Below are 17,060 nucleotides of genomic sequence, written 5' to 3'. Positions count from 1 at the left end.
CAGTCAGGATGCCTTCCTCAGAGGCAGACTCCTCAAACAGATGCAGCTGGAATGTGTCAAGCGTTCAGATACAAGGAGAAGGATAACTAGCAGTCATGGTTCTTGTGTGAATTGAGGGCTTCTGTAACTTACAAAAATAGTACTGATTTGTCTGTTTATAGCAGGCCAATGATTTTATGAACTACTGTTCTATGTCAAATCTGAGGTCATCAATGTTCCCTGTGGACATCTGATATTACTGGCTCAAGCCAGATACTGCTGCCAGTGACACACAGCTCTACAGTACACCTCAGTCGGCTCTGTGCCTCTGAGGAATTGCATCAAACTACAAACCTATCCTGTGAGACGGCCTTGCATCCATTTAGGATGGTTTGAAATCATTATCTTTTCATTTTTACCTAATAACAGGACTTGAATCCAGCTCTCTAAAGGTAAAGAGCTAAGGAGTTAATCAGATATATCACTTCACCTTGGCCTGTCTTAAATAAAATAAGAGGTAAACAACCAAGCCCTGCATTCAAGTACACTGCTTAGCAATTACTAAAAAACACTGAGCCCAGCAGAAATGTATGTTCTAACTTGGCTCCTGCATTAGAGTGTGCCTTCAGAATCCTAAGACAATTGAAAAACTACTTGATTAATGACAGTCACATCAACCATTCATAGTGTCCCTGAAGCCCCACACCTCCAAGACAGAGATCTGGAAGCTTTCAGAACACAATGGCTGATTATTGAAAGTATTGCAGTGGCTAGTTCTTCCGTGGTTCAGATCTGCATCGAGGTAAAGAGCCTGGCCATCACCACCTCCTGTGAAGAGACAAAGACAAGTCTAAGTGTGTCTCTGCATTTCTCAGCATGGGAAACTGTCAAATAAAAGAAAAAAAAATGGGGGAGGGGAAGGACTTAAGTGCTTTTCTCATAGGAACAACTGGAAACCCTAAGTGACATTTACTTGCAAATGTCACTTTACTTGTAAGGGAAGTATGATCAAATGCATAGCTTTTAAATGACACTATCAGAACAGGAGGATTTTTTTAATTAAAAAAAAAACACAATAATGCAAGTTAGTAAGAACAAGAAGCCTCACTCAAATGCCTACATTTAAGATTTGTTTTTCAGTGCTGGAGGATCTTGGAAGCTACCAACTGTGTATTTTCCCTCCAGTAACGAAAAAACAAAGAATTCTGTTAGCAGTCAAAAATCAAAGCTGGGAGAAGAACAAGATCAATAAGTAACAGCACTGGTTTGGTCTTCTAAATCATTATAAAACATGTCAGAGTTAAAAGCATTTTGATTATCTGTGGGTCTATGTCAAGATTCATGGAGCTTACAGTCAGAGAATGCAGTGAAGTCAAATAAATTTACACGAAATGTGTTAGGAAAACAAAAAGGAAGATTCCCCTATTGCTTATAGGGCAACCATTTAAGAATAGCTACTGAAAACATCTGAAGGATCAAAAAGGTGAAATTCTGGTCTACAGCTGGAATTGTGTACAACATTCATTTCTACCTATCTACTACCCAAGCCTGTATTTCTCTCAGTACTACCCATACTGTAATACATGGTAAATATATGTGACTTTCTTATCTAAGGTTCACAGGAAGAGCTGGTGGGATATATGCCCAACAGTAAAGATCTCTGAAAGATCTGTGATACATCATTAACAGTGATTTCTAATTCAGTTACACATGCCCTGAAGCTCTCACCAGCCTAGCTGATACTGGAGCAGCCCAATTTATGGTCGATTAGAGCACGTGCTGTTAAGTGGGAAATCAGCCAACACTTGACGTTACAGAGGAAATGACCAGGGTAGTTGCTCTCCCAACAAGCATCAAGTAAAGCTCTTTGGGAAAAGGATGACTATGATTTTATACCTGTTCCTTGTAAATCCCATTTAGGTGACAACTTTACTAAGTAGGCTTTTGCCAAAGTCAGCAGCATCACAGATCCAATAAAGTTCCAGGAGAATTAACATGTTTTATAGTTTACCCTGTGTTTCAAAAGCCTCAGTGCAAAGTTAAGTTCCTCTTTAAGAACTATTTCTCATCATGAACTAGGCAGTATGAAAGTATGGCTGTGCTTAAACCATACTGTGCTTAAAGAGTTACTATCTTACTCTAAAATGCTTGTATGCAAGTTTTCCCACTGAAAATTTTTGCTGGGTAATAGTATCAGAGTTCGGCCACTTTTAGCTCTAACTGTAGCGATACTGAAATACATATATGGTAAACATAGGTAACTCTCTTATCTAAGGCAGATAGGAAGAGCTGGCAGGATACATGCTCAAATTCCCACATTGACTTACCTATAATGATGCATTCGCTGCTGCCAGCCATGAACATGGAGGCTGTTTTGGAAGGCAAGTTGAAGTGCCGAGCTGATAAGAAGGGAGAAAGCCGATCTGAGGGGTCTGATGGGACGCTGCTGGAAGGGAGGGTGCTAGAGGCTGGTGAGGCATGATTTTCTGGCTCTGAGCCAGCTGTGGCCAGTTCTGGGTGTTTTATGATCACCCACTCGAAGCGTTCCACTTCTGGCTGCAGCTACATGGGGGCAGAGAAGAGCAAAGCTCTTAGTGCACATGCACTATGCACAGAACATTCAAGCCCCTCGGACTCCACCCACACGATTAGCAGTAAAGATTGGATCAAATTGTCTTTTAGGTCAGATATTATTTTCTTTCTTTACACCTTTGCTTCTTAGGTGACTGAAGAAATGATGCAGTGTTCTCTGAGTTACCTTATTACATCTTTTAAGAAAATATTCTGCTTAAGGGGAGAAAAAGGCTCACCACAAAACTGAAAAATAAAATCTTCTCCTCCACATTAAGAGTTCAGTAGACTTCATAAACTAGGAAGGGCGTATAATCCAGCCTCTTCAAGTAGAAAGGAAGTAAGAGTTACTCACACCAGTACAGCGGTTCTGCCTTGCTACCAGGTAGTGACAATAAAATTTTACTCACCCTAAATACAAAGCACTCCCCAGTTCCAAAGAAACTCAGCTTGTTCCCTCCTCGCCTGCGCTCGCTCCAGTCAGTTGACAGATAAGCACCACAGACCTAGCACAAACAGCACGGTCAGGAGGTTTTCCATTGAAGAAGAAAGTGCGTTAAACCAATTGATACCAACATTTCAGAGTCCAAAACTGAAAGTTTTATTTCAGTTTGACTTTCAAAGTCTCTATATCAGTGGATTAAGGCAGCACTAGCACCTATATCTAAAGATAGATTTAAATTGCTTTAATCTACTGGTGGGTACCCTTAAATCGTAAGAGTTTCATAAATTATTACACATCTCCGAGACCTTAAAGGAGAAACGTTCCAACATAACCCCTGGTACCAGAACACAAATCACTCCAGACTTGTAAAGCCTAACTTCCACTTCCTCATTTTGGCATCCAAAGCAACAGTACTGTCACAACTTACAGTATGAGCAGTTCTCTCTGAAAGTTTTCTGGTCATAAACAATAGCCTTGGGGTCTTTCTCCATTTCAAACTGTCAGCTTAGCTAAGCCAAAGCTGAACTACCTCAGATATTTAAAAGCAGCCTATTCAAACAGCATGGGGTTCACTAGCTTCCAATAAAGAAAAACATAGCCTTAGAGGGCTGAGCTTTTCTGTGGAGTCTTTTGTTTGCATTAGAAGAATTTCTTGCTACCAGCAGCAAGCATCGCTGCCAAATGGACATGGACCAAACAACGAAGCTCTAAGAATGGAATGAAAACAACCCTGCTTTTTTTTTTTTCTCCCCAGAAACTTTGGTTAAACAGAATTATTTTAAGGTATATTTGCTGTTTAGCCTCCACCAGCATTACAAGCAGAGCTGCTAGGACAAAACTTATATAATAAGTTGTGTACATAAACAAAGAGATGTCCCAGAACTCCATTTGATCCGATATGCCTGAAGTGCATGAAAGCCATAAAATAAGAAAACAAATTTTCTTCTTTCTAAAATGTAACAGTAGACATATGAATAAAGGATGAACGTAATCCTTTGGGGAAAAAAAAAACCCAACAACAAAACCAACCCCACAACCACCAAACACCCCCCTGCCCCCCATCATCCTACTTTTTTGTTTGGACTTTTTTTTTTTTTTTGAGAGGTAAGAAATGAACCATACTATAAAAACCATCATAAGCACCATATAAGCATCACTTAAAGCTGGACTTTGTGACATGCTCCAAGACAAGAAGCAAAATAATAAATATTTTCCCTCTTCTCCTTAGATACCACAGGCATTCTGTAAGCCATTGGCATGTCAGTGCAGACCAGAAATCATACATAGAACTATAAAACAGCCTGGAGCGATAGCATTAGGGAGATGCAAATAAGAGTAGAAAGGGGCTTTTTTCATGGGCAGTCATCCTTCAGGAACATATGCAGACATATAAACCCAGAGGCTGCAATAATAGCTTAAAGTTATACATAGAATATTTAGAAGTCATGCACAGTGGCACAGACAGCCAGTGCTCACTACAGATAGCACCTGTGTGCTCTCCTTCGGAGGTTCTGGGAAGCTTTCTTGTTTTACACATCTTTTTTTTTTAAACAAGAATGAAATGAAGCTAATGCTTCTCTTTTCACATTATATTGTCCAATATTGCCATGCACAGAGGAGCAGAGAACCAGCACTCATTAGATAAGGCACTTGTGTGCAACTCCTCCTCACATTCTCACAGCCTTTTTTTTTTTTCCAAATAAGAATGAGTTGAAGCTAAAGCTTTTGTTTCCACATTATGCAGTCCAATATTATTAATACCATTTGAATTCTGCTACTTTCTCTCCTCATATCCTGGAGAAATTGAAAATATCTTCTATGAATCATTAGTTTCTTAACACAATTCCCCAGCCTCTCCTTCTCAAACTGCAATTAAGAGAGTCTGTCCAAGAGCTCAATGACTTACTCTAGCCCATCATCCCACATTACTTACAAGAAAAAGAACAGCTGACCAAGACCTATTTTACAAGATTTATCCAAGAATGCAGAGTCCTATAATCAACAAATCACAGAATCACTAGGTTGGAAAGGACCTTTAAGATCATCAAGTCCAACCATTAATCCAGCACCACCATGTCCCCTAAACCATGTCCTGAAGTGCCACATCCACACGTTTTTTGAACACTTCCAGAGATGGCAACTCCACCACCTCCCTGGGCAGCCTGTTCCAATGCCTGACCACCCTCTCGGTGAAGAAATTTTTCCTAATATCCAATCTAAACCTCCCCTGGCGCAACTTGAGGCCATTTCCTCTTGTCCTATCACTAGTTACTTGGGAGAAGAGACCAACACCCTCGTCGCCACAACCCCCTTTCAGGTAGTTGTAGAGAGTGATAAGGTCTCCTCTCAGCCTCCTCTTCTCCAGACTAAACAACCCCAGTTCCCTCAGCCGCTCCTCATAAGACTTGTGCTCCAGACCCCTCACCAGCTTCGTTGCCCTTCTCTGGACACGCTCCAGCACCTCAACATCCTTCTTGTAGTGAGGGGCCCAAAACTGAACACAGTATTCAAGGTGCGGCCTCACCAGTGCTGAGTACAGGGGCACAATCACTTCCCTACTCCTGCTGGCCACACTATTCCTGATACAGGCCAGGACGCTGTTGGCCTTCTTGGCCACCTGGGCACACTGCCGGCTCATATTCAGCCGGCTGTCAACCAGCACCCCCAGGTCCCTTTCTGCCGAGCTGCTCTCCAGCCACTCCTCCCCAAGCCTGTAGCATTGCATCATGGGGTTGTTGTGGCCAAAGTGCAGGACCCGGCACTTGGCCTTATTAAACCTCATACAGTTGGCCTCTGCCCATCGATCCAGCCTGTCCAGATCCCTCTGCAGAGCCCTCCTACCCTCCAGCAGATCAACACTCCCACTCAGCTTGGTGTCATCTGCAAACTTACTGAGGGAGCACTCAATTCCCTCATCCAGATCATCAATAAAGATATTGAATAAGACCGGCCCCAGAACCGAGCCCTGGGGAACACCGCTTGTGACTGGCCGCCAGCCGGATTTAACGCCGTTCACCACAACTCTCTGGGCTCGGCCATCCAGCCAGTTCCTCACCCAGCGAAGAGTAAACCCGTCTAAGCCACGAGCCGCCAGTTTCTCCAGGAGAATGCTGTGGGAGACGCTGTCAAAGGCTTTACTAAAGTCCAGGTAGACAACACCCGCAGCCTTCCCCTCATCCACTAGGCGGGTCACCTGGTCATAGAAGGAGATCAGGTTGGTCAAGCAGGACCTGTCTTTCATGAACCCATGCTGGCTGGGCCTGATCCTTTGGTTGTCCTGCAGATGCCCTGTGAGCACTCTCAAGACCAACCACTCCATGATCTTCCCTGGTACAGAGGTCAGGCTGACAGGCCTGTAGTTCCCAGGATCCTCCTTCCGGCCTTTCTTGTAGACGGGCGTCACATTGGCAAGCCTCCAGTCTTCTGGGACCTCCCCTGTTAACCAGGACTGCTGATAAACGATGGAGAGTGGCTTGGCAAGCTCCTCCGCCAGCTCTCTCAGTACTCTCAGGAGTATGGAGAATGGAACCATTCAAAGCATGTATTGTTCAAAAACCAAACAAAACCCCAAGCAATTTCAGGTCCCTCACTTCATTTTATTATAAACAGCTGTGTGTTGCAATACAGTATTACATAATTGCCTAAAACCTAATTTCATCAGTTGCCTTTTACCTCACTCACCTCTTTTGCTGTGGTCTTAATGAGGAGAAGAGTTGGTTCGTGCCCCTCGCTGTGAGAATAGAACCTGAAGTGCAGAGTACACAAAAAATGAGCACTCAACTATCACCAACTGCAGTTCTTTTCCTCCTTAAAGTCAGGCACCACCTCCTCCTCCAACGGATGGCATGGCAAAACAGACATCTGATGACTAAGCATATTTCTGCAAATGCTTTCTATAGTCCATTGTAAATAACAGAGTTGGAGTGTAAATAAATATTATCAAGCAGATCATCTCTACTCAGCTCTCTGTACAGTTGTTTGTGCCTCTGCAGAATAACTAGAAGACTACCTATTGCAACAGTGTCACTTAACAGCATTTTGAATTACGACAACCTAAAGGAAGTTGTGTCCTGAGGACTGATGGCTGTGTCTGAAGAACTTTTGGTTTTCATAGATAATAATTATAAGGCATTCTCTTTGCTTGATTTTGCCTTTCCTCCTAGGCACATGGGTCTGGGACAGCAGACCGCTCCCCACCTTAGTACCTCAACTGCAGATATCAACGTCATTATTAGGAGCTATACAATTATTGCACTTCTGTGCCAAGTGCAAGGAGAACTCGTACCTAGTTTATCCCACTTTAAAAATAACAACAATCAGATTCATAGGTAGAAGATCCTCCAGTTTCCAGTTACCTTATTCTTTGGATTAGTTTGAATGTGGTTATCTAATCAAAAGAGCCTGCAGAGAAGCCACTGAGTTAAACCATTCATACCCATGGGAATGAACCAGTCTCAGACCAGCATACTCTGTGAACTGATGCAAGTTTGACTTTTTCCAATTGGCCCTGGACAGTTTAAAATGGCTTGCTGTGTTCTGGCTTATGAAGTACCTTGGTCAAATTCTGAAGCCAATAGGAATTTGTCACATTTACATCCCATCACTAGTAATATTCTTCAGATCAAATTCTAACTAGGCATGGCCTTTTTGTCAATCCAGCGAACAGTTCACCAGTTGCTCTTTTTTGCCCTGCAGTAAAGGAGAGTGGGGAAGGTTTTCCTTACCTGCTCAGACTACAGCCATGTTCCAAGGTGGTGAAAAGCAAGAGGGGCTGGCAAAGTGCAAATCGCTCTGGGATCCATGACCAGATATCTCGCATCTCTTTCACACTGACAATTTCAGACTTGAAGTTCTCAGCATGAACTGCTAAATGCACATTCTGCCTGAGGAATACAATACAAAACATTGAGAAACAATAATTTAACAACAAAACAAGTTTTGGATTACTGGACAGTAATATGCAAAGACAGCTGAACACTAAAGACCCTAGTAGACATGCTATTGTTCAAACCTCCAGCCCACGGCATTAGAAGGCCATGACTTAGTGAAGATAATAACCTACTGCAGTTTAACATAATCCTCAAGAGGTAGTGATCTGACCTTACTGATATACCTGGAGCAATTCCTCTGTATGGCAGCTGTGGCCTGCACCTTTATATACAGAGGACGTAATGGTGAGCCAGCCAGGATGACCATGACCCTAAATAGATCAAATTATATTTGCTGTTTGAGACAGTCTCACTGGTACTAGTATTTAAGCATGGAGAACAGAATACCTTAAAGACACAGCCAGGATCTCAAAGGAAGAGATAGTACCTTTTCACCCTCTAAGGTCCTGCCTGTATCATGGAACTAGAAAGTTCCTAAAACCCTCAGAAATCTTAGAGGAATCAGTATTACGAGGCTAAGCAATTTTAACCCAAGGCAAATATTTCAAGCTTTTGGAAAGTTCCACCTCTTAGAAACATTTTCATTACCAATGACTTCCACTTCATTAAGAACCAAAGAAGTTACTAGGCTCATGGCTACAGATGGAGCCTGAAAACATGAAGGAACACTAGACACTCACATGGAAAAGCAAACCCCCATGCTCCCCAGAAAGGTCTGATACAATTATAAGAACTGATTCATGGCTTTTAAACACTTGAAGGTAATCATCATCATGAGCCTTCATTTCTCAGATTAAATAAGCACACAAACTCAGAGCCTGGGGATTAAACAAGTGTTATTGTATCCATGGACGATTGTTAAAGACTTTTAAAATGCAAGGGTGACAGCCAAGTACATGGTAGAAGTGACAGATGAACTTACACAAGATACCAAGTTGCTGGGTAGCCATTAGTTAAACAAAGCTTCAGGCAGTTTGCTCTGCATGCAAGGGTTCAGTTGCAAGTATTTGCCAATTTCTGGTGGGGTGTTTTTTTTTTTTTTTTTTACAATTACACATTTCTTTCCTCTTAGTTTGAAGGAACATAAAGTGGACCTCAATACTGCATATCTGCACGTATCTGAATAGCTTAGCTCACTCCCTAAAACACACAAACTATACATTTTTAATTGTTTTTCTTGCTTGTAGTACCAAGAAATCAGCAACATCTGTGCTGTACTTTACAGCAGTGCTTGCTTGGAGACATTGGGAAATGCTTTCTGAAATTTATTGTAGCTGCCTTAGTGTCAGCATTTCTAATTAAGTGACTCTTTTTAGGTCACTTAAAAAACAAAACAAAACAAAACAAAACCCTACTGCTTCCTCTAACAAAATGAACCAATCACTACGTGCATTGCTACCCTGCATTATTTTATTAGCAAGGAACTTATGTTTATATGAACATTATATGAGCACCTTATTTAAACATATGAACACCTTTATGAATGTAAGTTTATTTATACAACATAAATATGAATATATTTAAACTTATATACACCTATTTAAGCAAGCTGCAACTACTAATGGGTTTTAAAACTTACAGTATCACTGACTAGGACATTATTTATGCTTTTAAACACAGCAAGCTGAGGCACAGGAAAGATCAGCTGAAGCAAAGTATGAGCCAAGACTTGAATCCACATCTTCAGAATCTTACTTTAGTCTCAGCCCTCCTCATCCTGTCTGGTCTGCAGCTAAAGACTGGTGGCACTACAGAATAGAGCTGAGAAACAAGCCTTGGTTTCAGTTCATCTGATATTAGATTTTTCTCACATTCAAGGAATTAAAAAAATTTCAGGGCAATCAACTAGTTTATTACAGTGAATTTCTGGAGGAAAAGTAATGATGATAAGTAGGCTAAGAGTTAGCAAATAGCAAAACAGTTTTAAACCTACTAACCTTCAAACAAGCAAGCCTCAACATTATTTGTATGTTTGGTCTGCACATTTTTCACACTTATGTGATCTGTTTGGGCAACTGAACTTAAGTACTTGTTCCTAAAAGGCTCTCAACCTCAGTGTACTTTTTTTTTTCCCCTCTGTTCCTTCTCCTGGCTACTATAAATTGCTGATTTAAGGACCTTCCTACCCAGACCCCACTCGAAGCCTGTGTTCAGCATTCATAGTAACACATCACTTTCAGCACCCTGTGTCTTCCTACAACTTTTCCATGTAGGCAGGATATCACCTATACAAACAGATCTTTCTGATTTACTAGAAAGCATTTACCATTGTATTGGCCATTTAAAACTACTCCCGGCATGCCGTTCCTGCCCCGTGAATATCATGGTGAATCATTTTATATTAATGTCACCATTCAGTTAGTAAAACCTAGACTGTAGCTTGACCAAAGGATTCAAAATAAAATGACCTGCTATTTCCCAGTCATAAATCACAGCTGCAGGTGCTTAAGACTGAAACCTGATCCTGTGTTGAGACCAGTGTCAATACACAGCCTGCACCTACATCAAACCAAACTCCATGCTGCTCAAGAAAAATGCAAGGAGGTTTTATTTTGAGGGGAAGGTGTTCAGAAAATTACAGCTAGAATTACAAGTATTTTAACCTGTGTTTATCCTCTTATTTTTGACAGTGTTTCTCTAATGACACTGAAAATCATCTACTTCAGTTGGGTAGTTGCTTTTCAAAGCAGTAAACGAGTAAAAATGAGTAGCACACAAGTTGACTAAGAAAAAAACAGTTTTGGTGTACGTTGATTGATGAAAATTAAGTTTAGCCTTTCACCTCACCAGAGGTCTCTCAGGGTTATCTGGTAAAAAAACCCAGCAGTTTGAAAGAACACTAAATTTGGACTGGCACTGCATTAAAGTCTACCACCAGAACTGAACAAATTCATTAAGATTTTACCCTGCATTAGCATTTTCCTCAATTCTTCATGTTGGCTTATTGGGATCGGCATTACAACTTTCTATTGCTTGCTGATGTTGGAAAAACACCTGCAATTGTTATTATCTGAAAGGAAATTAGATTTAGAAGTAGCACAATTTACATGTTTAATAAAGCAGCTGATTTGCTATTTTCATAGGATTGTTATTTTTACAGCTATATCACTAATGCAATATGCTTCAGAGACCTCAAAGTTCCTGGAGATAAAGCCAACGCTGACGACATGCAGTGGCAGCTGTTACAGTGGATATGCTCTGTATGTATTCCAAGACAACAAATACCACACTTCAAGGTATGACTCACTGAATTACATCTTCCTGCTCTACTCGGTTTGGGTGAAACCTTATGGGATCTGCATTATCTTTGAAATCCATTATAATTTCAGTTAGGGCATAAATGCATGGTAGAAGTGATGTTGTTTCTCAGTCATAAATGGCAACATAAGCCATATGTGGTGTATAAGCCTGAAACCTCATCCTTGTGTCGAGATCAGTGTCAACAGACAGTCTGCATCTACCTAAGTTCCTTCATACCCAAACTATGTGTTTCCTAGCAGAATCCATGGCTTTCTGCTGCTTTCAGACATTGTAACTACAGTAAAATAGTACATGGACGTTGAAGGTTTGCTTGGCTGGAGTTAACAGCCTGTTGATTTATTAGAGGCAAAATCCTCAACATACAGGATATGATATGAAACGTGCTTTGATAAGTCTCTGAAGGTGTTCTTTCAGACATGAAAACATGAGGAAATTAGTTCCAATTTTGATTTTATAAATTAGTACATATGTTAGTGTGCATCACTTACTAAAGTTAAGTCAGGGCACCTGCAATAAGGCCAGAAGATTCTCAAAGGCATTAATTTAAACCCATGCATCTGTGGTATTTAATACTCACAGGGCAGTCTTTCTCCTTTCCAAGTTCTCCACTTATCAGGTATCACAATCCACTGGGTTTTGTTCTTTAAGATTTGCTTTTCAGGCCAAGACTTGATGAATAACTTCATTAACCATTAATGCTATATGGCTGAGTAACTCCGACCTCCTTGACACAGGAAAATAGTCTTGTCTTCTTACCTCTAGAAAAAGCCCTACCTACTTAAAAATAAATATAATCTAGTATGAATAGAGACAAGTCACTTTTAGGAGTGTTGCAAGTTGGGTTCAGTCCAACATCTTTCCAATTAACTGCAGAAAGCTTGCAAAGAAGAAAAGTTGAGTATGTCTCACATCTATTGCAACAGCATATACCAGGCTTGGATGTGGGACAATACCTAATGGTTCTGAAGACATGTTACTTGAGATGTTTTAAAAAAATAGTACTTTTTCTTCTGGTGTAGAAAGGACTTACATCACACCATTAACATTACGCTCTTCCATTCTGGAAAACACAGGCTTGTATTGCTGTATGGAAGTGCCATGTCAACTAGCTGGGCCCATGATCCCTTATCTTACAGCTTTGCAGGTGCTTTGAACTAACTTTGCAAGAGCATGTTCAGGAGATGTTACACAGCAATCGGATGCTCTAACTGCTGCCCTGCTTCTCCTGCCCCAGCATTAGCAATAATGACAGCCTTGGGAAAAATAACCAGCCAAAGACAGACGAAACAAGCAAAGTGCAAAGATTCAAGTGTTTTAACCTACCTTTTGGGAGGTGCAACACTGCAAACAGGAGGGGTGCAGTGGGTATGGAATTGACAGAAGGAGAACGTATAACAAGAAAGACAAAAAAAAAGATAGAAAAGATCAGCGATTTCCTACATCCACAACAAAGTGAATAGAAGGAGCCTGGAGAGAAACAAAGTAAGGTTTGATTCGAATCACCAAGCACGAGAAAAACAAACAAAAGACAGGGTTAAAATATTTCTCCCCCCCCCCCTCCCCTTTTTGCTACCTGTTTATAGTTATCTGATTGGAAAATAATTCATCATCTCTTTGCACAGGCCAAACACACCTGGACAAGAGAACTCACTCATGTCCTATCAAGCACTGATAAAGAGCTCGCTTCTCCAGCACTCACATCTGCCCACACTGGGATTCAAACTGAGCCAAATTCACAGCAGTACTGTGCCAGGGATACTGAGAAGTTCCAGTATGTTTACAGAAGTAGCTGAGAGAGGATAACAGTTTTTCCCTAGCAGCTCTGCCTGGGAGGGCAGTAACTACAGTAAATTCGTACCCAAATAATGCCAGTATTTTGCTTTGAAGGCATCACTGTTGTTTTGAGCAAGAATACCTCTACAGCATTTAGCACAGCAGGAGCTTCTTTTTTCTGTTGGTTGGCTTTGATTTTATTTATTTATTTTATTTAAAGCTCTCATTCTGTTGCTGAAGAATATGCTTAGAAAAGATATTACAACTCTCCCAAAATTCAGTACAGGAAGAAAAGATACACTTTGGAAGAGTTAATGCTTCTGGTTGTGAGTTCCAAATACAGTGGTCTGAACTCTAGCCTACAAGACATTCCAGTGGCTAATGGCTTGAAATATTTGAGACTGACAGAGCAATCTCTTCTAAGATATGAACAAAATAAAATACAGGCTAATTATAAACCAAACTGTGAGTCTAAAAATAAACTGTTGGAAAAGACTGGAGGGAACTTTGCATTTAGACACATAAAAGAGGTTCAGCTAACATTTATGTTATTTTATAGGCTGAACTCTGCTAAGTATATATTTCAATACCATGGAATGGTATATGTTTGCAACTACTGTAACTAACTCAGGACCACTATTGGCTCTAAGATCCTAATACCAGTACCAGTGGCTGGTACCTTTTGCTTTTTAAAGATTTAGAGAAAATGAAAGACTGTCCCTCTAGAATACCAAGTTCTAGATATCGGACTTACTGATCCCAGCAAATTTCTAGAAGTCTTCCTCTCTTCAGAGGTCAGGACAGCTGATAAAACTGTTCAACACTTAGATTTCAAAAATGGCTGGAAGAAGTTTTCTGCAGTCAGAGGAGGCCTTAGGAGAAACAGAACATGCCTACACCGCCAGTATTTACCTGCACATACATTTGCACTTGGCAAGATGCTGATTTTGTTTAGATTAATCCATTGCTGCCTTTTCTATAAACACGGAGAGATCTTTCAGCTAAGCTTTTTATTATTGTGGCTTTTACTATCACACTGGAGCAGGATTTTATTTACTAGTTGCACAGCTGGTTTTTCCTCCCCTCATTTCTGAAAAGATACTGTGATTATGCAATCATCTTTTGGATCAGTATCCTCACTCTTCTCTTCCTTGGTTCTTTGAAAAGCATTATTTCTAATAGTACACAAACCTATCAGAAAATAGGTCAACTTCTACCTGTGATTACTATACTCTTTGACTCTCAGGAGGCTTGCAGTCAAAGTAATTTTAAAAGTAACCTGTAAATAAGACTTATTCCTTCCTTGTTCTGTCAAAATAACTCCCAAGTTAAGCAAAATGTTCCCATCTGGGACAGTGTTTGCCTACTTAAACTAACGAAACTGCTGAATTCACAGTACTGGGCAGCATGAAATTACCATTTTATACAAATAATCTCATATTTAAGAATTTATTTTCACATTTGTATGGGTACTTTTCCAACTAATTTATCAGTGTTTTTTCCAGCTTTTCTAAAATGCCTTTTAGTTCAAAAGCAGCTTGTGAAAGACACTTTTGACATACAACACTTGCAATTAACAGGTACCTGTAGAAAGTAATTATAAATTCATCACTAAGCTAAGAGAAAATGCTTTGTTTCTCTTCTATCATAACATTCCGTTACACATCTAGTTACAATCTCAGCAATGCTTAATTTTGGGGCTGCTGACTTTTTCTACAGAGAAAAAAAAAAAACCAGCAGACACCAGCATGTACCAGTAGAGCTTCCCCACCAGTCACCCAGGAAAACTCTGCTGGGAATACTGACAAGATCACTGGCTACCTGCAGAGAGAGCCCTACCTCTTCTGTTTGACCGTGATGCCCTTCTGCTGCAAAGCCTTCTCATTGGCCATCTGCAGAAGCTGGATCTCCTTCCGTGAGAAAAGGCGGATAGCAAAGGCTTTTTCCAGAAGCCTCTCTGGAGACACTGACTTGGCAATGTCTCTCACAAAAGCTCGAATGTCCTGCTGGATGCTGTCAGACTCCATGGGCTGCCTGGCTCTGACTTTGTGAAAAAATTTCAGAAGAGCCAGAGCAACACGATAGAGAACTTTGTAGCCCTCCACCAGAAACACATCAAAGACGCGAGCAACGTACACCATAGGCAGTTCTCCAAAGAGCCACCGTTGCCAGTCGGAGTACACCTCCAACACATCCTCTGACACTGCCACCATCAGCTTATGCGCTGCCTGACAGTACTTGTTAACCAGGTCACCAAAGGTCATGCAGGACGACTCAAAAGCTAAGAACGTCTGATCAATGAGCCGCTTGGATGGGTCATTGCAAGCAAGGATGCGGCAAACCTGTTCGAAGCACTCTGCCTCATCTTTGCTGTAGTGGAGGAGCAAAGCTATCACAGAAGGCAGTGCTGGGCAAAATGATATGTCTGGGAACTGATTCGCAATGCACAGTATAATCTTCCTGACCGCCCCGATACCTTCTGCATTCAAGCAGTACGTGGGGACCAGGCTGTTATCCACAAACTCTGGTAGTGGAAGGGAGCTACTGTTACGTTTTCCAACAATCTTCACAACAATGTCCCGGTACACATTTGCATCTGGGGTCACAGTGCGGCATGGGATATTGCTAATTAGTTTGTGGTACACTTTGGCTCTCAGAGAGTGGTTCTTGGCCCAGTAGCCCTGCCGGGCCAGCTGCTTGAGCTCCTGGAACTCAGTGCCGGTTAGCTCCTTTGCATCCTGGCTCTGGACAGTAGCATCCATTTTGTCCCAATCCACAAAGCGGTTGTATTCATCCATGACTCCAGGAGAAGCATATCAGATAAATCATGAGAATGGAGACCTTATTTGGTCACTAAATGACTTGCAGCTTCTCCTGCAAAAGAAAAGGTAAAAAAATAGAGGTTTGAGTAACAGGTAATCTCCCATTTTCTTCAGGAACACACATGTACACTCAGCTTGTTCCGGCAATGCCAAAACTTTTCTAAAGCAATGAAAGTTGTCCTATTGCAACAGGCCCTGCTACAAAGTCTGTCCCCATCTTTTTTCTAAGCCCCCTTTAAGCCCTGGCAGGCTGCTGTAAGGTCTCCCTGGAGCCTTCTCTTCTCCATGCTGAATAACCCCAATTCTCTCAGCCTTTCTTCATAGGAGAGGTGTTCCAGCCCTCTGATCGTGGTCCTCCTCATTTTGTGGATGCAGTCTCCTGAGCAGCTTACACTGTTCTAAGACCGTGTGGCCAGTGACAAGAGATGCTGACCGCCTGCTAGCCACTGACATGTGTTTTTTAGTCATTTCTTTGTGCTGGTACTAGCACTCGTGTGGCCACACACAGTCACTGAGATTAGCTCATTAATATGGTACAATTTTTCTTCTCCATTGGATAAGTAAGATGTGCAGTTTTATGGTCAGCCAGATCAATGTTAGTGCCAGAAGAAAGACAAGTGCAGGACAGAACCACCCTTTCTGATTGCAGTACAGGCTTGAGTCAGCTTAAAACAGCTTCATGAAACTGCTTCTTAATTCTCTCGAGTTAATTCTCTTTAATTCTCTTTTAATTATCATGAACTGCTTCTTAATTCTCTCCATTGGACTTCTGGTCCTGACCTCGCACACACTTCTATGACCAAATCACCCTCTAGAGGGCCCGCTCTCACCAACATTAGAAGATTTTAAAAATGCACACCCCTGCAATAGCACCGGGAGCTGAAAGATCAGATTCTGGGCTCTAGTTCCTCAGACCACACGTTTACATGATCTACCAGTTGACTCTAACTTTAAAGTACACGTGTATCCCAGCAGACAGCATGACCGCAACCACTAGTGCCCATACCTGATCAGCTTTAATCGAGTCAGAAGGGGAGATACAAGACTAGACTAGAAGAGATACAATAAAATGCACTAATAACAGCAAGTACCAGGTTTGCCCAGTGCTGGAACATCTCTGCCATGTCCTCAATGCCAGACTAAGGCTAGGAAGCACATGGCTGTTGATGCTGCACACTCTGCAAAGGCAGATAACCCCTATAAAAACACAACAGGCCTATAAAACTGTTTTGTACAATTAAGACATTATGTAGCAAGGTTAAATCAATAAAAACAGTTACTGAAATGCTTCCAAAGAACCCTTAGTCGCTCCTCTGTCAG

General features: G+C 41.4%; 1 protein-coding gene across 1 annotated transcript; it reads right to left on the bottom strand.

The window, feature by feature from the left end:
* Positions 1–650: 650 nt before the first annotated feature.
* On the bottom strand, positions 651–15,716 carry TBC1D24 (TBC1 domain family member 24; the record flags this gene model as incomplete). Its single annotated transcript, XM_082006840.1, has 6 exons — positions 651–807; positions 2,307–2,541; positions 2,961–3,056; positions 6,677–6,740; positions 7,720–7,878; positions 14,758–15,716. The coding sequence occupies 6 exons, from the start codon at positions 15,714–15,716 to the stop codon at positions 653–655; spliced, it is 1,668 nt and encodes a 555-aa protein (XP_081862966.1). The 3' UTR covers positions 651–652.
* Between the last annotated feature and the right edge of the window lie 1,344 nt (positions 15,717–17,060).

This window comes from Phaethon aethereus, assembly GCF_964289735.1.
Source record: "Phaethon aethereus genome assembly, chromosome: 15".
Lineage (NCBI taxonomy): Eukaryota > Metazoa > Chordata > Aves > Phaethontiformes > Phaethontidae > Phaethon > Phaethon aethereus.
This window is presented reverse-complemented; position numbering and strand designations above follow the sequence as displayed.